A 26,907-nucleotide genomic window follows, 5' to 3' on the forward strand; every position below is an offset into this window, starting at 1 on the left:
TACTTGCTGCCAAGCTGTGATGCAAGTACTGCAGCCACCTCTTCTGCCTTGCCTGTGCTGTCTTCATGAACGGTGCTGTTAACCATGTGTGGTATTTATGGGCTGCTTTTGACTTTATTACGTTTCATTTTGGAAGAACAGAACTCATGAAGTCAGTTTTCCAAGAGTTTGATTCTTGTTTCCTTTCAACAGCAATTCCTAATTTATGCTCATTCTTTAAAAAGCAGTGACATGGTACACTGAACAGCAGGCAGCATCATATTATGTGGCACAAGAGGAATTTTTGCATGGTGATCAGCCTGCCAGCCTACCTCTGCTGGTCAGCTGGCTAGCTCCAGCCAAATCGAATATGTGGTGGTTGAGTACTTTGTGCCTTTTCCCCAGTGGAGGCATGGGTTTTTACAAAATGTGTGGGGACTTGATTTGTATGAGACTGAGACCTTTTTGCCCTGCTTTTGCATTTCTGCATAGCCTTTATGTACTTCTGAATTAACAAGGAAGCACTACATTTTGTGAACTATATGGTAATCCCTAAACTACTCTAATCCCTCCTCTGCGTTCAGTACAGAACCAGTTATTGGTAGCTACATAGTATAATGACTTTCATAAACTAATTTTGTTGTGTTTTATTTTTTAACATAGCTGATTGTTTTGTGCTTGGTATTGGGAGCCTGTTCACAGAACCTCACTGCTGCCTTGGGTTGAAAATGTTCTGCTACTTCCCAGCCTACATTTTTCCATGTCTGATTTATTTCACAGGTGCTTCTTGCAGCTTTGTCCTGTAGATTATATAGTATCTTATCTAATTGGTGTTTACCTCTAGTACTTATTTAAAGCAGACATTATCAATTTTCTCTCTGTCTCGGTCATTTACATGAGGCTCCCATTCCTCTGGTAATCTTAGACCTGTTCTGAATTTAGCTGACCGGAGCTGCACATAGTACTGCACATGCTTTCATGAACACCACATATGCAGACGTAGTGCATCCTGTTAAAACAAGCAAAGCGTTTCCAGTAGCATCTGTGGGCTACATTTGCCTTTTCCTTGTTGCATTTTCTTGGTGGCTTAGGGTTGCTTTCAAGAAGACTAATCGTCATCCCCCCTTCTGTGTCATATCCAATTGATGATGATGATTACTTTCCTTGAGGAAAACATCTCCTGCTCTTGTATCGAATGTAAACTTTATGTTCAACCAATGTTTATGTCAAGGTCATTAATGTATTTAAACAAGATCAGTCCTAAGTTTGATTCTTATGAAAATTGATTAACAATATCCTTAAAAATCAATTTATTCTCATGTTAACAGATCTAGTGCATTACTTAGTACATGGTCTGTATGAATCCACTTCCCCCTCTTCTCCAGCTGAACAAGCAGTCTTCACGGCACACTATCAAACACTTTATAGATGTATTTCTCCTGCATAGAAAATCCTATGTCGTATCAATGAAAGAATAAATTTATCAGGGCATGCTTTATTGTTTTCCTTTAAACAAAATTGTTTGTGTTTATCAAGGATATTTTCTGTGATCATTTCTTTGACGGTGCCATTGCTCAACCGGACTTAAGTCTAAAGTAGCATTGTAAGTGTTGATTAAGAGACTTTTCGGTGGAATCATGGATAGACTGTCATGTCCCAGAATAACATGATTTTTTTCGTATTTTTCCTTTGGTTAGGCCTGCTTTTAACCATATATTACTTACTAGAGCTCTTGCCTGTTGAGCCAGCCTTTTCCAAACTTAAATTCTATGGCATGTCTAAAACAGGTGAAGAATCCCTTTGAGCATTAAAATAGGAATGGTGCTTTTAATTTGTTACTGAAACGTCTCTTACAACTCGTGCTAAAGGAGCGTGATTGCGTTAAGCAAATAAACAGTGTTTCTAATGATGAGAAAGCATCTGGGTGCAAGTTGAGTAATTCACAACTTCACTTTGCTTTGGGTATATGTATTGTTTTAGTCTTCGTTTGCTTGATTGGGTGAAGCGTGTTCAACTGTGGCTTTGGATGGTGCAGATGAATATAGAGAAAGTAGAAATAATTTTATAGAGGCTGTTAGAGGTCTAGTTTTGGGTTTTTTTGTACTTGGGAGCTGATTAATGTTTCAAATTAATTTTTAATGACAATGCATGTTTATGACATAGGCTTTTCCTTTTTCAGCGTAACTGTAGATCAGACCACATTCCTTACAGTATATCCTGTGCATATTTGAACTACTTCAAAAAAGTGAAATGATGTGATGTTTAGCTACAGAGAAATGTCAAAAACAATGCATTTATATGATATGAAAGATTTGCAAGCGCAAGCTAGCAATTGATAGTAATATTATAATTAGCTCTTTATACAGCCTGTTTTTTATTCATGAACATTTTCATTTATGTTGACAACTATCAGGTATGCCACCACACATGGAGCCTCTTCTTTACTCAGAAGAGGCTGAACAAGAATTAGTATATTTTGGGGCTTATGTTCCGACTTAATTGAAAAATGGTTTCTGGGCCAAGTCATAGAAATTACAGTAGCTTGCATTTCAGGTTTGGCTTTTTTATCCTATTGCTGTTAGTGCTAGTGTTTGTAAGGGTAAAATGAAGCACAGAGCACTGTAACTTCAAGGTGGAACTTCTTTTCAGTCAAATAATTTTTTGTTGTTAAAATTGCTGGGTGCATTGAGTGCATCCTAATTCCATAATCCATAAGAAGATGAAGATAGGTAAACTAGTAGTTTTATAATAAATCAAATTTTAGTTTTGTTTGCAAATAAAACTGTTTTGTACACACCCACCCACAGAATGCGAGTATTTATTTCTGACAGAAATTTACTTCTGTCATTCCATTTTCAGCCATCAAAATCTTCATGTCTAACAGATCCTTCACAGTCCATCAGATAAATGGAGCGTAATTTCAGACACTGATCCAGATACTTATACCTGCTTCTGAAAAAAAAATATAAATCAAAGTTAGTGTTCCCCTAGGAGAAATATGCTTTAGTAGGTGATTCAGATATTAATTTTTTTCATTTCACCATAGTTTAGACAGGTAAACAGACTGTGTCTGTAGAATTGAACGTTTTTGTGACAGCTTTTCAAATTAGTGAAGTGTGTTTCATACAAGGCATCTCTGCACACTGTGAAGATCTGTGACTCATTTAGTGCTTTACTTGGACATGAACACATTCATATGACAGTACAGTGTATGCTGTTGTATTTATTAGACACTATTTTGGGGAAATGTATCAGCAGGAGGTAAGACTGAGGCACACCACATAATTTTACGTAAGCATCTTAGGCACTTAAGGTCAGGGTTAGTTTCTAAAGCAGCCTATGGTACGGTGCTTTAAGAAAAAAGTGAGAACAGAAGCCCTAATTTAAGTGCTCTGAATTGCCTTCAGAAAAGCCTCTTCCTTTATTAACTATATAGGGAGCAGAGTGAGATTAGGTATCTATATCAGGTATCTGAAATTAAGCCTTGCGTTCTTTGAGATGCTATAGTCTGAATATTAACCATTCAGCTAAATAACTCTTCCATTGTTATACTGAGAGCTTAGATGATGTTCTTTCTCTGGATGAACATCAAAGTTAATTTCTGATTTATTGAGTAGCATATTCCAGCCTAATAACAAGTTTGATCTTTTCTTCATCAACAGCCCTCCCCCCCACCAACATAGTGCAGTGTCACCAGCTTCTACGATTCTTATTGCTAGTCTCATTAAAATTGTTTCTTAAAATGTTGCTTGTAGTGTCATGTGATCACATAACACTTCGCACTTGGTAATGGTCCAAGGGAGTGGGGAGAATAAACAGGGTTTATTATTTTAAATCTAGTGCCCTTGTAGTAATATTTGACTCTTGCAATTTTAATACTTAACGTAGTTTTTAACAACTGATGTAGGGAGGAAGAGAGCATTCATGTGAATTCTGTGGTCTAGAGAGGCTCTGCGATTAAGATCACACAGGCTAATTCTGGAGGAGCGAGGAAAGCATCTCCCTCTGTCATGTGTGAGTCGGAGAGGATATTTCATTAAGAGAACGGGGGGTGTGTGGAATATTCTGACCCAGTTTGTTTAGGTTTCATTCAGTAGTATGACATTAGCAAAAGCCTAAACTAACACATGTTGTAGTCTGCATTTCTGTTACTCATTGCAGGATTTTTAATTAGTACTAGTGGAGTATATTCCCTATTACTTTTTATAGTGTCTTATTTCAAGTGTTGTTAGGATGTGTTTTACTTCATTACACAGGAGTTTTATGTAGATCATATTTTTGGGGGGTAAGTATGGCCTTGTGTTTGCTTGTGTGCACACAGTACATGGAAGAATCAAAGAATAGAAATTTAAAATGGTTTTTGCCTGTCACACACTTCATGTAAAGTTTCTCTTGTTAAGGCATCACGTTTTTTTAATGACATATTCTGTTATGCATGGTTTATACTTTTTTATGGGATTACATATGTGAGACTTTGCTAAATAGTGTTAATATGAATTGTCCTACTTTTTTTTGGTACAGAACCCTTAAGTTTTCAATGTGGCATAAGAAGCCCTGTCAAGAGACAAAAGTCAAAACTATCATGCCGTAATGTAAACCTGACTATGGCATAGGAATTCTTTCCACTGATCTGTAGTAGTCTCTCAGTCATCATCATTTTGTACCCAAGTCTTGTGACTGAGATTTGCTCCTGCTATAATTTATGAGCCAGTATTTGCTAAATTATTTTGTTACAGTTTTCAAGATAACCTTTCAAAACTCCACATTTTATAAATGATAGCAGAAAGACCGAAAAAGATACGACTTTCTGAAGGCATCTTTTCTGTCCAAAGTATATGTGCTGCCAGTGGAGCCTGTTATGCCTGTAACTGTGAAATGTAATGTCCATGATTTGTTGCAGTCTGCATTGTTATGCAGTTTCATCAGTATTTTGGTCTTGACTGTGCTTGATCCCTGCTGACAGCAACAGCCATGTCTTTTTTGGTTTGTTTTTTTTGGGGGGTTGATTTTTTGTTTTTTTGTTAGTTAAGACAGAATTAATTTTTAGAATTGGCAGACCAAGGAGAACTAGAAACTGTAAGCCTTTCACATACCCGCAGGTGCTACAAGCAGCAGTGTAGTACCATTTTCATTATTGTTTTAAGTCATAATTGGTTTTGACCACTTTAATGGGGGGACCATGATTTGCGTAGAGATATTACTGAAGTCTTGAAAATTATATCAGAAATGAATATTGTAGAAATCAATTTTTAAGATCTTTATTCTTCATGAATGATGCTTCTTAGAAATGTTTAAAATAGGGTTACCTTGACTGACCTTTTGTTGGATGGAATTTGCTGTATGAGGTACTGAAAAAGTCTTTTCTTACTAAGAGCTCTGTATACATTAGCAGAAAATGTAATTCTGGATTATTTTACCTCTTTCTCTCTGTCTTTCTACCATCTTGATATTCTTTAATTCAAACTTGGTTGTAGGTCATCATCTTGATTTTTCTATTTGCATGCTTTATTTCTCCTAGTTATGGAAGTATTTTGCCCATTAACTACTAACTGTCTGTACTTGATTTACAGGTAATATCATGTTATCCAGTAGTATTTCTTTCACAGTTCTGACATCTTGCAAACCCAAAACAGCTAAACAAGTTTCATTTCAGTTAAGACAAACCTTTATTTGAAATATGTTCAAAAATTGTCAGTAGTATAAAGTTGTAATTGAAGTGTTATGTCCTTACACATTTTTAACATATCATTAAACAACAAATATCTGCCATTCGCTTTCTAGACCAGATAAACTGAGAACTGTATACTACTTCCATATTATGCTAGACAATTTGTTAACAGAATTATGTCTTGAGGGCATAATAAGTGCAGTCTTATGAATTTCCAGAATATTGCTTTGACTTTTCCCCTCCCGTCAACTAATATTGTTTTCTACCTTGAAGAATCTATTTTTAACTGATCTCATATGGGATAATCTTTACTCAGGAGTCATGCCATATAGAAGTATTCTCCAATGATAAACACCAAAATTCTTGATTGAACTTGGCTTCATGGCATTGCTCTTGTTTGGGTGGGAGGCTAACTTAAGGCACTCCTGGCTTGACCAGTCTTAACTGTTCCTGCACCACCCTTCAGTTATAGTGGTACAAGTGGTTTTAAGGATACATAGAAAAGTGAATTGGTCCAGCTTAAAAGGGGTGGGGAGGCAGGGTAAGAAAGAAATAAAATACTTCCTCCTTCTGAAAACTGCTTTCTTGCCAGGTTATTTTTGTTGGTGAACAGCTTGAGAATGCCTGCGGGGGGTGTGGGAAGGGTCCCTGCTCCATGTGCAGCTGGTAGCAGAAAAGCAAGCATAACATCTAGATGGAGGAGTGGGATGAGAAGCTCGCATCCAGATTATGAAAATGTTCCTTTAGAATATGGGAGGCAACGTAAACTAAAATAGTAGGTGCAATGCTGGTCACTCCATCTAGTAGATGATTTTGCAGAATTATAGGGGATGTAAGATGATGGCTGTGGTAAAGATCAAGGCCCTGCAAAAATTTGTTTTGACACACATAAGGCAGAGAGCCTGGGATTACTTACGTTTCAAAGGACAATGTTGAGGAAAGTTATAAACTCATCTGTAATAAATGGCAAATGACAGTGTTGATCAGGAACTTCTATTATTCTTGATACAGTATCAGTTGAATTTACAATGAAGTTAAAAAGTGTGAAATCCAAATCTGGTAGAGTGAAATGCTTTATATACTTATTTTGTCATAAGATTCCTGAGATGTTGCAAACCCCTGAAAATACTGTGGTAAAAAATGTTAAGGACTATTGCACTGTGTGTTTCAAGGCTCAAGTCTATCTGTGTTGGGAGATGAGTGACATCTAATGTGTGAGATAGGTTCTCCATGTTGGTCTCTTGTAAGATTTCATCTGGATGCAGTGACTAAATACTGGAGGGGATATGGACATTGGAAGGTTGTCAAGGAACTTATTCAGGATGCGCAGGATAAATGGAGTTCTGAGTTCCTGAGGGGCTGAGAGGAGGCTACTGGCCAGGGAGCAGCCCAGCATGTGGAGGGAGTGTTTTTGTTCTGAAGTGTTACTAGAAAGTGCTTGCAGGTGAGGGGTGAGGGGTAGGGGGTGGGAGAGGGCTTTTTGAAATCTAAGGATCGCTGTGTTATTCCTGGCCATCCAGGACCAGAGAATAAAGAAATCAATTCATAAATGTCACAGACAATTTAAAACTGGATTGACTAGGTCAGTAACAGGTAGTTCCAAACCTTCTGTAGATTTACTGACTTCATAAAATGCAAACTGTCATGGTGGGGAAGAAAATACCTCTTTATTCCTTAATGTTTTCCTGTTTAGTCTTCCTTTCTCTTTATGTAGCGCAAGAAGAAAGAGGTACCCTAAGAAAGGCAGGTAGCAGTAAGAGTTACAGCATGTTAATCTGTTACAGCAGAGTACCTGTGCTTTCTGCTTCCCATTCTTAACTTCTTCCATAGACGTGGTTTTTGGTAGAAAATTATTATATACATTGGTTTCATCATTTTCACCATTCCATTCTTTGTCAATTGTATAAATCTGGAATGATAGCTTACTGAGGCTGTGAATGTTTCTTATTTATATAAGATTACATATTCATATTCATCTATATATATGTGCCACACTGAGAACAGTGGTACCTGATCTTTGTGGAGTCTGTGCATGCTAACAGAACAGCAGGGAAGGAAGGACGTCACCTGTGAACTGTGTCACATAGTGCTGGTGCTTAGGTAAATTAGATTTTCGTCTCCCATCCCATCAAATCAACTAAACCTAGTGGTACTCTTAGAATGTTTTGGGACCTGGCCCAAAAAAAATTAAAAAAAAAAAAAAAAAAAAAGGTTGCCTAACATCATCATTTTAGATAATTTGTGGATAATGGGTGATGCTTCAAAAGACAAAAGAAAGCCATAAAGAAGAAAAAATTTTTAAGTCAATGAATTTTCCTTTAATTTCAAGAAAAATGTTGGAAAGATTCAATTGTTTTTAATCACCTAGAAGCAGCCCAGTTGTCTTCATAAATACGTGTTAGCTATTTATTACTTGTCTAAGTTGTCAGATTAATATTTTTTTTTGTGATAAATGTAATGGTCTTGCATATAGTAGAAAAATATACTTTACTACATATTGGGACTTTTATTAAGCCTTTAAAGGTTTCAATGCCTTTCAACATTCTCATAAATGAGATAGGAAATATTAGCTAGATGGAAACTACTGGAAGTTGAGTGTGCAAGACTGGTTGGAAGATAATACACAGAGCATAGTTATCAGTGGTTCACTTTCTGATTGGAAGAATATCTCATTATGAGATCTGCAGAAGCGGCTGCTGGTTGAATACTGTTAAATATTTCCATTAATGAGCAGGATGATGAACATTTTTGTTAAATCTTTAGATGACCCCAAACTAGGAGTGACCAGGTATATATAGAACAAAATTAGAATTTAGGAGCATCTCAATAAATAGAAGAAATCATTAAGAAAAAAAGAGCTAGGGTGCAACTTCTGAGAAGGATTTTATGCAGAAATAATCCACTAGGCAAATATAGTATTAAGAATAGCTAGTCAAGCAGGATCATACAATAAGCTATAAACTGAGCGTGAGATAATGTTGCAGTGCTGTCACAAAAAACAAATGCTATACTGGGTTTTATAAATAGGAGAATCATCTGAAAAATATGTAAGTTAATCCTCTAGTTGTTTTTAATGCTTATAAGACATTATTATTGAAAGCTCCGTGGAGTGCATTAGGTACTGTGTGCTTCCAGGAACTTTTAGACCAGTTATAGTCCAGAAGAAGGTTCAAAGTTAGAAGTAATATGTGGCTTACAAGGAAAACTCAAAATAAAAAGACAGACCTCAGGTTTTAAGTGTGAACAAATAGGCAGTGTGTATTCCCAGTCCGTATAGGCTCAGTTAAACTAATGCATTTAAACTGAAATAAAAGTGGCTTAGGCTACACATACCAAAAACTTTTCAACAGTTGGGAACAAAGTTTGGTTTTAGGGAAGTTTTTAAAAATCCTGGGATTGCTCAAAACTGCCAACAGGAAAAGCCTGTTGGAAGTGCTAGATCTTCTTGTTCTCACTCTTATCTGTAGATATTTTTTTTTCAGAATTTTGTATGTTTTGATCACTTAGCTTGATCATCTACATTTGTTACTTCTTGCGGTGCTGCCTGGTGTTTTCTTCTGCTTTGCCATCCTGTTCTGTTTCTGCTGATTTCTACTCGTATTTCAGGTGTAGAACAGAAAAACAATTGTTGCCTTTCCGTGAGTTAGATGGTTTGGGGTTTTTTTTGTATTGCTTGTACAAAAGCATACTTTCACTAATCACCTTTCCTTCTCAGGGGTCAGTTTTTCAGATCATCTTGCCTTGCAGTTGTTCACGGAGCCTAAGTTCTCTCTGCAGCTTCTCTCTTCCATCACTACTTGTGATTTCCATCTGAACTCTCTCTGTTCCCAGCTGGATCTGTCATGTAAAACACTGTCAAATATTGATTTGTAGTTAATGTACATTTTGCAGCTTTTGTACTTCTTTATTGGATTGTCTGCAGGCTTTGGTTTCTTCTGCCTCAGGAAACATCAGCATTTCAAAGTGAAGGCAGTACCTTCTGCACAGCTCCGCTTTCTGGTGCGCTTTGCTTGTTGGCCTTCTCAGTGAGTGCCATCATTTTTAAACCTTTCTCCAAGATCTGTTCTGCATCCTGATTTAGTATCAGGAGTTGTCCTGATCTTTCTGCACTTGAAGTCATTGGCTTCTTTCATTTACTTTTTCCTTGCCAGGCTGATGCAGAGTTAAAGACTGTAATGCTCTTAAATGACACCTTTGTCAAATTTTGGAATCTGCTAATGGCAAGGAAACATCTTGGCTTTTTCGGAGTTAGTAGCAAATATGCTGACATGCTGTTGTTCTTCATTATCTCCTTATAAGCCAACAGTAAGTGTTAGATGGAAGTGAGCATCTTAATTCCTCTTGGCCGTTTTCCCTGGTCAGATTTTTGAGTGCTGCCTTCACTTACAAATTGTTCAGATCTGGTTTTGTTCTTGTCTTGAGTTTGGGCTTGTGTCAGGTTTTTACATAGTTGACTTTTTAATTGAGTTTTTGATTCAGTTTTTACTTAAGATTTTCTTTTTGCCATCACAGAATGAGTAGTTGTCTTCCTGTCCTTTGGGTCTACGTTTTTTGCCAGTAAGGATATTTTGTCCATTTGTGACGAATAGAATCAAATTTCGGCTCAGGAACCCTCTGTAGTTGCTGTTGGCACCCCCCTCTCCACAGGGGGAAGAATCAAGCCACCTCAATAGGAAAAGGCTGTTGGATGTCCAGAAGTGCTCTGAGACATCCCTCGCTGTTATTACTGAGCAGTACTAAAATAAACCTGTCTTCTTTCTGCTTTACATTTTATAATCAGCTTTTAGTTTTAATTCTACTAATAACGGCATTTTTAGAAACCTGATTAGGAAGGAGGATATTTTGAATTGCTTTTAATGTGTACACTGTTTTCACACAGTTTCCAGTTTACGTTGTCAAGAAGGATTTTCATCTTGAGCACTTTCTTGTTTCTTAAAGTAGTTTCAGCTGTTAATCAAGGTCATTGGTTCTTCCAGTTCTAATACTGGGGATTTTTTCACTTTTAATTTTGTTACATTTTAGTGTGTTGGGTTTTTTTAATTGAGATCATCTTAAGTATTAATAGTTGTTTCTCTCAGCCTAACACCCAATGCCCTTCATCATTCATCACCAAGTATAGTATGAAATAATGGAGACATACTCCAGGATTTGCTTATCTTAACAAAGGCCCAAATGAGTGTGCTAATGCTGTCCTTTTACAGACGTACAACATTTCCATGGAAAAATTATGTGCTCAAATCAACCAGACTTTGGTGTTAATTGTTGCCATTTGTTAAGAGAATTTTGTTCCGTTTAGCACGCTTGGTTACCCCTAACAGGAAAGCAGACTTGAACTATTACTTTATTATTAGTCAAGCATTTTTCCTTTGGGGAAAATTTCATTTAGAAATATATCAGTATTTATATTAGAGTATTTACTTTTTTTTGTTTGTTTTCCCTATTTTGATCAACATTAGGGGAATTCCTTGGTACTTTTTAGTAATTCCTGTGACATTGAAAGTCGCAAAAGTGAAAGACTCGGGCAGAGAACCCGACTGTCTGTACAGAGTGGGATGCAGTACCTTATTCTTTTAGTGAGGCTGTAGCAGGTCTGATGTCAGTCACTTCAGAGACCTTTAGACCTCAGTGCTCATTTATTGCTAAAATGTACCAGCTCTGCGCCTGCATTATGAAGATCATCTGTCAACACTTTGAGATATTCTCCTTTGTTATTAAGCTTGTGATGCTCTACACTGTCAGGTTTTTTGCCAATTATAGTTAAGGTACAATGGTGTATTCACTGGATCAAAGTCTCACACTGGCGGTAGAGGAATGATTTGTAAGTCTTTATTCATCTGAATTGTACAATAGAATACCTGAGGAATGCAAATAATCCCTCTAAGGACTCAATAGAAAAGCTGTTAAAATGACAGTCTAAGACTATTATTATTCTGAATTGGTGTTTTAGCCAAAGTAATTATTTCTTATCTTGTTGTTCCACAATAGTTCTTAGTTTATTAGTTATGATGACCATATTTACAAACAGAATTTGAATCCAGTTTTTGACGTTAGCTTGTTTCACTTTTTCAAGTTTGCATGCTTCATTCTGTCTTTCACTGGTACGTTATTTAATTAGTCTAGAGACCAGTGTTAGATACTTTCTTTAAAAAAATATAAAAAAGATGTATGCACAGATGTTGGAAGTACACTTACGAATAGCAATTCCATTTCTAGATATGTTTTCTGTAAAAGTTTGGCATTTATAATCTCTGAACTTCGATATCCAGTTTGTTAGCCAAAATAAATTAGTTAACTACAAATGTCAGTTTTAGAAGTGGTGTTAAATGTCACATGTCATATTCAGAAATGCACCTTAATTGTGATTTTCAGTTCAGATGTTTCTGAAGGCAATACTGTTTCAATATCAGTCCTGGATACCAGACTATACTTTCATTGGATAGCTGAAGGAAAAAAAGATTAGTATAATGAAGATTGAAAACCACTGATGGGGTATTTACATAAGTAAATGACAGAAGACCAGCCTTATATAACAAACGTGTGAAAACTGTTGAGTGAACTTTTTATTCTTTGTCCCATCTAAAACCCTACTCAGTGGGCCATGCACTTAATCTCATAATAGCTCTGATCCCCTGCTATTTTCTTTGACAAATGTGTGTTGATGAACTTGTGGTTCAGTTCATTTTTTTCTGAAGTGACATTTGCATTGATTATTTAAAGATTTGCAGGCCACAGTTTCAAAGCACTTTAGTATAATAGCAGTTAAAACCTTAGTCTAAATCTTGGAGATTAGCAGGACTAAGAAAAAGAACTCAGCAAGCATAAAACCCTGTGCTGTATGGTGGGTGCTTCAGGTCTGAAACATCCAGCACCCAACGTACTGTATTTTGTACTTTGATTCTTAGTATACAGGAAGTATTCCCATGCCTCTTTTGTTTTCTTGCTGAGCGTACAGAGTTGTCGTTCTTACCATTCATACCTGTTCAGAAAGAGTGCCCTATAAATAATATTCAGCTCCTTACAAGTAATGTATGAACGTCTCCCTTAAATTTAAAATAAATAGTACTTGCAGTCATGAATATGATGCCTGTGTTTAGAGATTGTTTAAACATCAGCTGTTGCTGCAAAGATTTTCTTAATTTTAATAGGATATTGAACATTCAAAAACTAACACCATAAATCTGTAACTCTAAATTTGTATTTCATTCAACTAAAAAAAAAATACTAGAAGTACAGCAAGCTGTTATTGATACTGCCAGTTATTGAAGATTAAGAGGAATAGGAGATTTGATTATTTGTTTTAAAATAATAGTAGTGTAGTATCTAGAAGCTTTGTCCTGGGGACATAGTAGAAAGGTGGGAGAAACTAGTAGTAACACGGCCCTGTATTCATTAGCTATGGCACACTCCAAGATCAGTAGCTCGAAAAAACAAGGTGCTGCTTGCTGTCTGGGAGTTTGTAGAGTGTAATGTTCTTTACTGTCTGCTCATAGCTGCCGTAGCCACTGAAATGTTTTTTTTCTTTTTAAAAAAAAAAAGTCACAGTTAAAACTGAAGAGCCTCCGTTTTACCGCTTTTGATAAATACCACTCTTGGAAGTCTCAGGAAAATGTACATCCGCAGATCTACAAAGTTTTATTCAGTTAGTATTTTAGGTTGCCAGTATTTAACCTCTACCAAAAACCTAGTTATTGTCTCAAATTATGCCTATTTCTGATAGATTAAATGCCAAACAGAAACCAAGAAACAGTGAAATGTTAATGGAGTACACCTGAAGCAATTGCTGCCTGTTAATGCCTTGACCTTGGAAAGCAATACACAAAAAGATGGCATCATAAATCCGTACAATTCTTATGAATATGTATGTGCTACTTGATAATAATGAATGTGGTACAGCCATGCATGCACTACAAGATAATGTTGTGCCCTTTGTTGTCTACAGGTTGATAAAAATTAAAGAGTGGGTGGACAAGCACGACCCGGGTGCTTTGGTCATTCCTTTTAGTGGGGCCTTGGAACTCAAGTTGCAAGATATGAGTGCTGAGGAGAAACAGAAGTATCTGGAAGAGAACATGACACAAAGGTTAATTAGCATTCATTTTCCCTACACTTTATTATCAACTATTTCCTTGCAGTAATTTAATTGCTTGCGCTGATAGAATAATAAATGACAGAGTAATTACCATTATAAAGAGAGAATCTTCTCCTTTCTTTACCATGAGACAGAGTGAAAAGATTTATTTTAAATTAAGTTTTTAACTGTCATCTGTCATCTCTGTACAGTGTTTTAATTATAACATAGGTATTAGTTATGTATATTTTTGAGAAGGAATGATCACCAAAACTGTTTCGTCATCCATGGGGAATAGGGATGGTGGAGAAAATTTTGCCATAATTTTTCTGAAGAACTGTAATAAATTGTTTCAATATCAAATTTCAGTCAAACAGTTATGCTTTCATGACCTGGAGTCCTGAAAATTACATGAGACCAAAAGTGCTGCCTGATAGGGTGATTTAAATTTACCCCATATTTCTGTAGCCTGCCAAATAAACAAATCAAAATACTGCCTTTATGATTCTGCAGTAAAAAAGTATTTCTGAAGAGAGTTCAAAGAAAAACGCTACTGTGATTATTGCTGTGTTTAAAAGTAGACCTGGTGTCTTCAAAATGCGTGATGTCTTTCGTGTAAATTGATTACTTGGGGGATTTAGCTGTTATATGTGTATATGTTGAATGAATTGGATTCATTTTTTTTTCAGTGCTTTAGCAAAGATCATTAAGGCTGGATATGCAGCACTCCAACTAGAATACTTTTTCACTGCAGGCCCAGATGAAGTGCGTGCATGGACCATCAGGGTAAGATTCATACTTATTCATCAGCTATATCCAGTTCCACACTATTGAATTCAGATTGATATCACTGACTTTGAAGTTTGTCATGGTGGCGGTTAGCTAGTCATTACAGATGAGGTTTTTGTCCAGGATAACTTTAATTATTTGTGAGCTGCTGAACAGTGAAAGTGGAGCTGCATTGATTGAGGCAGGTAACAATTGATTCTGCCTATTACATAGTCTGAATTTCTTCATCCTGTAGAATCTGTCTACCCTCCTCCTGTGGTCAGAGATAAGACGTACCAGTATTGTGCTTGCTTAATCTGTGTGACTGGGTTTGTCTGCAGTGAAATTGATGTTGCTTTTCATTTTGTATTCACTAAGTTTGTTTGGGTTGCGGATGGTTCATTCCTCCTTTGCTTTGCTCGGATTACATTTTCAGCAATAAAAGCAATATAACATCATTATATTCCTCATGGATACACAGTTGGGCTCAAAACCCTAAAATCAGTGTGCAGTAATTCAGGTCTTTTACTGACTTTAATATTTATACCTCATTTATTTTGGTAGTTTTATATGTTTATCTGGGAACTTATGTAATGCCTAAAATTATATTATGCATTTTAAATATTGATGCAGAATGATTATAGCCATAGACATCTACTAATTTATTCCCAGAGGACAGTAAGAGCTGAGCTGTAGTGGTTTGCCTTTGAATGTAAATATGTTATAATAGAAAGATTAGCATTGAAAAATATTTTGAATTTTTGCAATTTGAATTGCAATTGCAATTTGAAATGCATGTAGTTATAAACTCTTATCTTAAAAATTACAGAAATGTCAACTTTTGGAGGTGCAAATCTGTCACTGAGCTTTTATTTTTTGCATCAGTGTGTTTAGTGCTGTGCAGTGAATCTCAGTGCTGTATTTACTTTCATTCAATGGAATTCATTTGTTTTCATTAATCAACATAATTTCTAGTAAACTCGTATTTGTATTAATACTGCTACAGATGTTTGTGTATGGTTTAGGATGTTAAACTCATTTTCCTAAAAGCACGTTTATTTTTTTAGCCTTTTTATCTCATTTCGTTTTATATGGTAACTGCTAGCAGAAGTCCCTGAAATAGCTACCAAAATAATACAAAGGCAGAAGTTGTTCTGATTCTTGCCACAGTTTTTAAAAGCACATTCTGAACTCCACTGTTTTCAGTAGGAGAAATGCTTGCTCTTTATTAGAAAATTTGAAAGCTGGTTTGTCTTAAGACTGATTGTGACTATCTGTGATTTAATGTGCAAAGATATTTAGTCAGGTAAGCATCAGTGAGTAGCCATATTAACCCAATACATCTTTTATTGTAAAAACTGTGCTTTACAGTGTCAGACTCCTTAGCACTTTAACATGCTTTATTAAGCAGCCTTTAGGTCACCATTATTTCTCAAATTTCTCTCCATGGTTGTATGTGCACAGAATGTATGTCCTTGTAATTTAAAGCACGCAGTTATAATGCATTCTCCCCTATTGCATAAACTTAAATTATCTTATAATAGTTGCCTGTGATTTTTTTTATTTTTTAGTGATTCAGCTGTTGACATTTTGGTAAGAATACTCATTTTGTTCTATATTAGACTGAAATAAAAATAAGCAAATATGTAGGGTTTGAGCTCCATAAATAATTTTTGATTATAAATATGGATCACCAATGAATGTTATCATTTAATTGAAATTATTTGGATGTAAGTAAAAGTCATAATTCAGATTTTTAAGTTACTTAAAAATCTTTATTTTCCTCACTTTCTGTCTGTGTCAGGAGCTAGGGATCGAAGTGAATCTCACAACAAAACACAATCATAGCTTCTAAAATCAATACTGCTGTTGATACCTATCAGGAAAAACAAAGCTGCCCTTTAATATCCATTGGTTTATCTGTGGCGAAGGCGCCTGTCTGTCCCAGTACTGAGAATTGAATTTTGGATGCGTAACATTTTAACTGCTACAAAACAAAGTTTTAGCACATCCTGAAAGGATATCAAAAAGGAGAAACCTCTTCCCTGCAATCAGTCTTCTTAAATGCAATTAATTTTCTTCCGGTCTTTCCTTTGACAGAAAGGGACGAAGGCTCCTCAGGCAGCAGGGAAGATTCACACAGATTTTGAGAAGGGATTCATTATGGCTGAAGTAATGAAATATGAAGATTTTAAAGAAGGAGGTTCAGAAGCTGCTGTCAAGGTGAGCTCCCCATCTTTTTCTCCTCCCTTCCTCCATTATGTGCCATTTTTCCATTCTTTCCATGGGAAGAAGTTCTTGATGCTAAGTGATTCTTAAGTCACCTCTAGCAATAGACCAAAATCTGTTTTCATCTTTTATTTAAGAAAGAGTTCAAATGCACCAACTTACTGAACAGGAATGCAACTATTTCAGTATCTAAGATATGACAGTTTATGTCAACACCAAGACCAAATGCTATGCTAATTTTTTTTTCTCTCTTTGCATGCTAGTGTTCAGAATTTAATAAGCTTTAAAATGAACTTTGTTTTGAAAAATTGGATTTTTAAGATGAGATAGCAGATTTTTTAATCACCTCTTAAAGGAAACACAAACACAGAAAATCTTCTAATAATGTCATCTTTTTTTGAGTTTGCAGTGAAGATCTTACAAATGTCAGATGCAAATGGTTAAGAAAATATTATGTTATGAAAATGTACTTTACACACACATGGATTAGTGGATTCCAGTCCTAGGCTCTGATAGGCATAATTAGAACCTTAAAATTTACCATATCAGTATTTAATTCAATTGCCCTTTGATGTCTTACTCAAAAATGCCATGCCTTACTTTGATTGTTCAGGGTGCCAGTAATGGTTGTCAGTAGTCCACGAAAATATATTACATTGTGAAGTTTCCTAGTTGCTGTCTACTGAATAGGCAGTGAAGATATTTAATGAAAAACTTTTTTCTTGAGCTCACGTTTCTTTGTAGTGATACTTCTGTTAAAAAGAGCTTTATCTGCTTTCTCGACACTAGAGGGCAGAGACTGATTGGGTGCCTAAAGTTGTGCCCTTCTTATAGCTGACAAATTATATCTGATTTGAAGTTATTAAATATGAAATGAACTTGTACATGGCAAATAAATGTCCTAAGAAAAAGTGTTCTTTGCATTGCTACTGCATTATTTCCACCTTCATTAAGCAGAGAAACTTCCCTTTATTTCATACACATTGATTTCTCATTTGGCATTTTCAATGTTTTATTAAGATTTGTATATTATAAAACTGCAATTACAAGCACATTGGTTTGATTTAATTACTCTCAGTATTTGAAGGTTCCTACACACTAGAATGTGTTAAAGAATTTAAAAGGTTCAGCTTTATTGTTTGCTATTTGATAGCTTGAAAGGTATGCAAAACTCTTGATTTCAAATTCAGCTTTTCCTCAGTGGTATCACTAAGGAAGATCATACCGAGCAGCAGGACTTTAATAGGTTTGTTTGAACCCCAGGAAGTGAGGGAAAAAAATCCCAGTATAATTGGTTCGTTGCGGCATGTGAACTGCCTTATGAAAAGGGAAGTAGAGTTGTAGTTGTAAAGCGAAACCACAGCTATAAATAAATCTAATATTGCGCAGTCAGAAACCACTTTATGTAACCAAGATTCAAATTTTGCCAGCAACAGTTTTTGATGGTCAAATCTGAGCGTTTACCCTGGGAAGCTGCATCAGTTAGTACCTACTAAATTAATCTATATTTTGTTTGTGTATTTTTATTTGCTTTTCAGTGTGAGATTCTAGACATCAAGCTTCCATGTTCAAATTATATTTAATGATTACATTTTTACTGTTTTGAAGTATCTGTAAAGCAAGCATATTTACATTTGTTACTCATTTTTTTAATCAAGGTTACAAAAAAACTCTTGCTCTTAGAAAAATGTGTTATATTGCTTTTTTCCAATTTGCATTTAATACAGTGTTTCGTGCCATACACAATACTAATTACTTTTATATTGCTGGTAAATTTCAAAATTAATTTTGGGAGCTTTTAGGAGTCAACTGAAATAACAGTGGCAATGGGAGTTGCTTGCTTTGTATGTTATCAAGTTGATCGATTTTTAAGTTTGATTTTGTGTGTGTTTAACACCAGTACAGCATAACTAATTTGATGCCAGTGCTGTGAACTATACACTGAATAGCTCTGTGTGGGCTTTGTAGTCTACAGGGATATCACATTATTAGCAATCATATCTGCTTAGGCAAAGCTGGCTTCTACAGATGGCTGCTTTCAAGTGCAAATGAACTGGTTAGACGTGTCTTGTTTAATACATACTCAAGATTCACAAATGGGTATTGATTTTTTCAACCAGTGTTTCTGATAGTGATGGAAATGGATTAAATGGTCTCTAGAGAATTTAAAGGAACACTGTCACTTTTAATTAACTATAAACTGGTAACAAAAATACATAAACTTGCATTAGTGTGTCAAAATGTATTTAATTAAAGAAGTCTATGCCACTTCAACAGCGTGCAGTAGTGTGCTAAAAAAAAAAATATCTGCATTGTTACTTTGTGGAGGTCAGTTTTTTCAACAAATATTTGTGAGTTATAAATGTATTTGACTGTAAAATATCTCTGTACCTGTGCCTGCAGCTTATGCTTGCTGACGATTTTTACAGCACTGTTTTATTAGTGTTTATGCCATCAATTAGTCTGATTACACTTGACTTTGGGCATTATTAGAATCTTCAAAGGCAAGAACTACTAAGTCTACTTGAAAGTAAACCTTTTATAGTCTAAACAGATTTCCAGGGATGGGGGGGACGAATATAAAAACATTTCCAAAGTACTATTTATTATTTATCGATAGTGTCATATGGGATAAGGTCAGTTACTTTTGCACTGTATATTTATTGTCGAGGCTATTTTCTCTGCAGTTTTCTGTAGACTCCAGGCACCAGCATCACTGGTGACCATATTTAAATAAAGAATGACAGCAACAAGGTTATTGAGCCTCTAAATTTCTAGACAGTAATATGGGGAAATACGTTGCTTTATAGAGCAGGTTTTGTGAAAGAAAGGTGTCCAAGTTAACTATGTACCATTAATCTGATCTGTTCTACTGCAACTAAGGTCATTAGTTAACAGCTTTCCTGTAATGGGATCTTAGCATGCCACCACTGTGATAGTGTCATTGAGAATAATGGCACAGTGAGGTCTTGCATGGAAGCACTTTCTCCTGCAAGAGGAAACTTCAAAACAGGAATGGTTATTGAACTAAAGCAGAAGCTCTCAACTTTTCCATGTTTTAGATCACTTTTCAAGATAAATGCTTCTGCAGACCACCTCCCACCCAGTCTGTCAGTCCTAATGCCACAGCTTCTCTGTAGCCTCTGTAATACTAGGTTTAATTATGATGACATAAAGACAGAAAAATATAAATTTTAATGCAGAGAGTACTGATATTTAATAGATTCCTTGCCTATTTTCTGTTCTCCTCAAGTACAGCATTTTCATAACAAATTTCCTTTTCATGTCTTTGGTCTACACGCCTTCTTCTGTATCGTGGGTTCACAGCCTATCTGCTCTTCTCTCTGTCAGTCTGAAGCAAATTCCTTTTAAAGGGAATTTCTGACAGAAAAACCAAGCCTGTATTTTGTGCTCTTCGGTCCTCCTTATCTGGGCACAAGCAGACGAGAGAGCCCCCCTCGAAGCATGAGGCGTGTACAGTTGTGACTTTTGCATAGGGTTCCCATCTCTAGTTTTGACAGTAGACATTTGTCCAGCCGCTCAGAAGTAGTTCATACGCTGTTTTAATAGCCAAGCAGCCACGAGGCAAACTGTTGCCGATTGCCCTTTCCAGCAATCCTGTTTCGGATTCCTGTTGCCAGTGTTTGCCATCTGCAGGTTTTTTAGATGAAGAAAAAGCCAGAAAGCTTGGGGGGGGGGAATTCTTTTAGTGTCCTTTATCTTAAGACTGGCTAGGGTTTACAGATTTAGCACTGTGCAATTCAGATGGCATTTAAGCACCACCAATTCAGAGGAGGTTAAATTATTTTTGTTTCTATTTTATATGTGTTTAGAACCAAATTATGTTAAACTGACTAGTATTGCGGCTGTCAAACTCTGAAGCTGAAGTAGTACCTTTCTTTAGCAGAATGTAGTTAAATAATTACAATTTGAAAATACTACAAAATGTCTAATGAAATAACCCATTTTCCTTTTGTCTGTTCTATTTACAGGCTGCTGGAAAATACAGACAACAAGGCAGAAATTACATAGTGGAGGATGGAGATATTATCTTCTTTAAATTTAATACACCTCAACAACCCAAGAAGAAATGAATATCAGATGTTGTTCATTGCTCAGAAATAAACTGTGCTGCTTCAAAAAGCATATGATTTTTCATTTAGGATGGAATATCTGGAAACAAAAAGCATACAGTTTCTACCTAGGGAACCTCCCCCCCCCCCCCCCCCCCCCCCCCGTGAAATCATTCTTGTTTGTTTTGAATTAAAATATGGCACCTCCAGCAAACATGCAAGTTCACTAAATGTGAACAGCTTTGCATTTCAAACGATTAAGACCCTACTCCAAATTGTAGAAGCTTTTCAGGAACCATATTACTCTCATGATACTTCATTAATCTCCATCATGTATGCCAAGCCTGACACGTTTGACAGTGAGGACAATGTGGCTTGCTCCTTTTTGAATCTACAGATAATGCATGTTTTACAGTACTCCAGATGTCTACACTCAATAAAACATTTGACAAAACCAGCCTTGGTGTGTTTGGGGATGTCTGTATTGACTGACTGTGGTGTGCTGAATGCGATACGGCACCTGGTGGATGCTGATTACGGAATTTTAAGACGTGTATGATACAGTAACTGGCAGTGTGGGGCAGCTGCAATTGTATCTCGGAAGTGAGTCTTTCATGGGAATCAGAAGATTAGGATGCCAATGATTTGTCTCAAAAAAGTTAATGAATTTGTAGATGGACATTCACTGAAAGATGATAGTAAGGATAATAAGAACGATGCAGTGTAAATTATTTTTACCAGAGAAAACAAAATTATGTAGAAAAATCATGTTATCTTTGAGACTGAAGCTTTTTTGCTCAAATAATTTTGAAAAAGTATTTCACTCTTGCCTTGAGCAGCCGTGCCTGATGTTGTGTGCTGTCCTCTCAGGTCTGGTCTTCAGGCCAGCGGAGTGTGACAGCAGATAGTGTTGTGAAGGAAGAGATCGCGCTGTGCTGGATAGGTGAGTTGTTCTGCTGAAATAAGGTCGCAGCTTTGAGTACTTTTTTACCCCTTTGACCATGAGGGAGGGCTATTCTCTTTGAGTAACACAGAAAAACAAATTGTTGGCAAAAATGCTGCCAAGTTTGTACTTTTAATGCAAGCTGTAGAATTGCCCCTATTTGCAGTATGTTTAATGTATTTCAAACAGCCTGACTTTTTCTGAAGTGCCCGTGTGCCTGCGGTTTCAGCTACAGATTCAGTGGGGTCAGGGCTGGGTGAAATGCTGTTACCTGTGCCTTGTTGGTGTGCCAGACCTCTTGTGTCGCTGTGACATATTTGCTTGCTATAAACTGTGAAAAAGCAACTCATCACTGGCTAGCCTCCCCTCTGTGTTTAAGGTATTGGGAGCGCTGGTCAGGTCCTGCTCCAAGGCTTCCCTTGAGATGCTGTCTTTGAGCTTCGTTGCTCATTTCTGAAAGAGTAAGACGTGGGTCAGCCAGAGCCACGAGGCTCATTGTTGAAAAGTTGGCATCATGCCTTTAATTGCACGGAGAAGAAAGAGGGAGGGCAGATGACTTCAATACGTAGTTGTTGATTTTGTTTTAAAGAGTGTCTCCTTTTTTCATGGTGGCAGGAGGGGGGACAACATTGCAAAGCAGGGAAATTAGGGCTTCAGATGTTTTGGAACCCTTGAAATTCTCTTTTGTATCGTCTCCCCGGTGCAGCTGGTATTTGTTCGTGGCGTTATTTTGATGTTACATAATTGAGAAAAGATTAGGACCACCAAATCTTGTGTTAAAAAGTCAAACCCGAAAGAAAACGGAGCCTGCCTGTTTCTCTTGGAAGTCAGCAAGGTGCTAGTAACAGAGAAGGGCTCATGCTGGGTTTTAGACGCAATGAAAGGTGAGTGAGAAGTGGAGTGTATGTGTTGGTGAAAGAGAAGTAACCTCTTTACTGCACTAATACCTGCTGAAACGTGTCCTGTCTGAAATTCGTTATGGTTTCCAAAATATTCCTGTGGTCCCTAATCATTTCATGTCAGCAAGGAAGTTGTTAGAAAGGACAGCACAATTAATGGATTGCTTTGTGTTTTTGCATCTCTTAGTTTAGATTTAATAAACCATATTTCTTTAGATTTGAATGTGTGTGCTTCACAATAACCCCCTGTTCTAAAAAGAAAAATAATTAAAAATTGAACCAATTTGTTCATAATAGACAGGGGTTTTTACAGTTGTTACAATATTCTGAAAATAGAAAATGAACTTAAAATTTGCCACATCTTTAAAAATACATATTCTATAATGTTTTGTTTCATCTTATTAACTTGCCTGAATAGTTTATCTTTACAGCTGTTTTAACTAATGTTCTTTTAACTACTGAAGCTAATCAATTATTCCAGAATAAAAACAAGTTTTATTAAAAGAAAGAATAATCTGATAAGCTCTGTTACTCCTATCACTGGTGACTGGTGGCAATGGCCACATTAAATCTGTGCAGCCTGTGTTTCTTCTCAGTGGGTCTGTGCATTTAAGATTTAAAACTCCTAAAAACTTGTAGATAGGTAGCAAGTTTCAAGCACCCTGTTTTTAATAGAATTGTGATTTAACTTAAGCCAAGCACACGTTATTTATGCATTTCCACCTGTGCAGGTGACTCCAAATGCAACGCATCCATCCTACTCATGTTTGCTATTTTAAGAAAAAAAAGTGAAGCCTGCCTGCATGCTTTTCACTGTGTGACCTGTACTCACTGGTGGTAGTGATGGTGACAGTGAGTAGGACATACTTTGTTTCTCCAGCTGGAGAAGGGTGAGAAAACACTGTAGGCACTGCTCTTTCAAAATACAGGAAGTAGGGAATTTTGCAAAGGAGGAGAACTACTGACCCTTCCTCTTAACTTGCATTCCTGAGTGCCCAGTAGCCATGGCGTTGATGGCATGTTTCTGGGATTAAACAAAGTGCTAGTGGGATGGGAAGATTGCTGCTACCTGCCTCCAAACTGACCACAAGAGAGGGCCTGCAGGTGGTGTGGAGGTGTCGGTGAAAGCAGCGGTGCCTGCACTGGCACTGGGGTGGCTCTGTAGGGGTGGATCGGGAGAGCAAAGCGGTTGGCACTTCAGACCATTGAGAAGCACAGAAATTTAGCTTTTGAAGACTATTTGTACCCGCAGATACCTCCCATGTAGGATATATTTTCTGTCCTAATTGGTGTTTCCCAGAACAGCACAAGGGGACCAGGCTTGGGCTTTCTGTATGGATTAATGTATCAGATAAAGCATCATATTGTTTCCATAGTACATTACTTAAAGTAAAATGGGTTGTGGGTATGCTCAGCGGTCAGCGATGAACTAGAAATGGCTGCCTAACTGCCTGAAACTCGGGCGTGTTCATCCAGCTATTTCAAAATCCAAGTAAACATTTTAGTAGGATTGCAGTCACAAAGGTGCAGCTGGCCATCTCGGCTGCCGTTTGAGCATCCTTGGGGTCAGCACATTGCGCAGAGGAACTGAAGGATTTTCACATCTTCATAGAGCCAGTGCTCAGGCTAGTGTAGGTGGTAGGCTAAAACAAATACTACAACAAACACTTACTTTACATTGTTTCAGCTGCGCACTTCTGGCCACAGGATGATGTGGGTGCTGAAGGCTGGCAAAGGTTCAGAAATGCTTGGCCAAAGCCCCGGGGGAAGGAAAAAGGGGCCGATTGGGGAAAAAGAAACCCTGTTAAAAATGAAGATGCCGCCTCTGCACTTGGAGTGTCCTTAAGTCACAAATTGCTGGAGGCTGGGAGAAAAACTGGTATGTATACCTTGTCTCTGTCAGGCATCTGTTGGCCGCTGTCAGAATCCAGGATGCCAGCCTGGATGGGCCTGTGACCCAAGGCAGCTGGCCCAGTCTGTGCATCTGACCCAGTACCACCCTTCCTGCCTCCTCAAGCAGCTTTTCTTCAAAGCCTGTCCCCAAATGCCAGTAAAGAGCTTGATCTCTTTAATGGCTTTCCCAGTTCTGCATTTTGATTAAAATCTTTATTTGAAAGAAAAAAAAATAAATTAATTTCATGTTAATTTGCTCTTTCATTGACTGTGCTTGGCCCTGCAGAGGTGGTAGCATTATCGTAATTGTTGTAAATTATTTACCTTCCCTGAAGGATCCTTTCTTACCTGCTGCAAGTTTCCATCTGCCTTCTCCCTGTCCTCACCCACGTCAGCCTGACCACAGAGGGTCTTCCCAGATGGCGTGGGGCCTGGCTGGCCACGGGCTCGGTGTGCCAGCGTGCCTGCTTCGGAAACGCTGCGTCGTAAGCCATACTCTCTTCTCTCCCACGGAACAAGCTTCCAGCTGGAGTGGCTGCTCCTGCTTCCCCAGTGGTGCCTGCCATGGGCAGGGGCAGCTGGGCTGAGCGAGTGCAGCATCCCCCGGCACAGGGCTCTCTGCCTCTGCGCCAGCGAGCTGGCGAATAACCCTCATGGTGTATCAGGAACACGCTTTCTCAGTGCAGCCTTTTATGTTCCTGTGGCTGCCAGGCTTGTTCCAAGTGTCCTCACTGAGCTCTGTCAGTCCTTACCGTGGCGGTTGGCAGTGATGCCACGTGCCCTGTTCTGTTGGGTGGTTTAAACACTGAGTGTTTCTTCTACCAGGTGCAGGGTAGGGCCGTGAAATTGCATTTTGAAGAAGCAACGTGTGTGGCAAGGTTTTCAGTTTAAAAAAATTTTAGCTAAATTTTAACATTTCTCTCATTAACACTCAGCTCACGGAGGGTGAAGGGGGGGGAAATCATTAGAACTTAGTAATCGTTTAAAACTAATAATCTCTAGTTTTAATTTTTACTCCCCCCCATACTAATTCCATATGTTTGATTATGCTAATCCACCATTTCACTTCAATTAAACCAGGAAAACCACCGGAGGCTTTGAGAAAAAAAAAAAAGAAAAGTAATAATCAAAGTAGTGGTATTCATCACAGAATCCCAGCAGATTAAATAGTGGTGTGCTGGCTGGGCTTTGAAAGTTTCAAAGTAAATTCTGCATTTTAAGGCTGTCTTTGAAGCAGTTATTTCTTGGCTTCTATCTACAGGTAGTGCCCATTCGCAGTCCATGGGAACAGACACATATGGTAGCGTGTTGCATATTGTGAAATAAGTTACACGTGTGTGCTTGCTGTCATAAACTGATGATTTGGTAGGTGCCTGCTCATCGGAGCTCATTACGGCTCTGCGTGGTTACAGAGTGCCTGTAGCGTTTTATTTTCTACATGCAAAATGTATGTGCTCAGCACAGAAAAATACCCTACAGAAAATAAAATCTGTGGCTGTCGCAAGAGCACATGTGATGTGTAAGTTAGCAAAATCCTCGGAAAGTAAGTCTCGGAAAGTAAGCGGGCTGGCAGACCTGGGCTGGCTGAACTGGAGCACGGGGGGGTCCTGCCGTCACGGGAGGGGAAGGTCTCTGGCTTCAGCACTGGTGGGCCCCGCGGGCAGGGGCTCTGCACAACAGGGGGAACTGGAACGGCTGAGGTCGTGTACAGGGAGTGTGTCCACACACAGTGAACCACATGCCAAGGGCTGTTTCGGCGAGGGTAGGGATGGAGGGAGTACTGCTCTGTGGTGACTTACGGTTTTTCCCCCAGTGAGGCAAACCCTGTGGCTCGGGTGGGAGTGGTGGGAGTGGGGGTGGGTGTGCTGGCTGCTGCCCAGGACCCCCACTGCCACCGCAGCCATCCCCCGACTCGCCCGCAGCAGCGCCTCCGGCTCTGAAGTTACGGTTGAGTTAAGCCTGGACTTGGAAGTGCAGAGTTAAAGCCCAGCTTCTACTTCTCACACCGAGTTGACTTGCTGGATTTTGGTGAGCCTAATGATTGTAGCAGTGTGTGAGGAGGAGGAAAACTTTGTGAGGGGGATTTGGGAAACCCGTTTGTGAGGACCTTCGCCACCCCACAGCCACGGGCGCACGGAGGAGCTGCCTGCAGCGGCGCACAGCTGGCGGTAAGCACGTGGGGCCCCACGTTTGGTACCAACTCCTGACAGCAAAGAGAGCTAGGTTGCACAAAGAGGTTCGTAAAGTCTGATTTATGGCAAACACGTAATAATTTAAAAGTTAATAACGTCCTTGCTCAGAAATGAGGAAGGATGTTGCCCACATAAAAAGGCTGCCAGGAGTGAGCCGGGGCAGCGGGACAGGCTCTGAGGGGGCCCCGGCGAGTG

The 26,907-nt window shown here is 38.1% G+C and overlaps 1 protein-coding gene across 2 annotated transcripts in view; it reads left to right on the forward strand.

Annotated features, from left to right (window-relative positions):
• Positions 1 to 21,242, forward strand: part of OLA1 (Obg like ATPase 1) — a 103,739-nt gene extending 82,497 nt beyond the window's left edge. For both annotated transcript variants that reach the window (XM_055812067.1, XM_055812068.1), the window contains 4 exons: positions 13,587 to 13,727; positions 14,405 to 14,501; positions 16,584 to 16,706; positions 20,705 to 21,242. In XM_055812067.1, the coding sequence (XP_055668042.1) occupies positions 13,587 to 13,727; positions 14,405 to 14,501; positions 16,584 to 16,706; positions 20,705 to 20,806 (463 nt within the window). In that variant the 3' untranslated portion in view covers positions 20,807 to 21,242. The remainder of the gene's footprint in view (positions 1 to 13,586; positions 13,728 to 14,404; positions 14,502 to 16,583; positions 16,707 to 20,704) is intronic.
• Positions 21,243 to 26,907: the final 5,665 nt, after the last annotated feature.

The sequence above is a fragment of the Falco peregrinus genome, chromosome 8 (genome assembly GCF_023634155.1).
Source record: "Falco peregrinus isolate bFalPer1 chromosome 8, bFalPer1.pri, whole genome shotgun sequence".
Classification (NCBI taxonomy): Eukaryota; Metazoa; Chordata; class Aves; order Falconiformes; family Falconidae; genus Falco; species Falco peregrinus.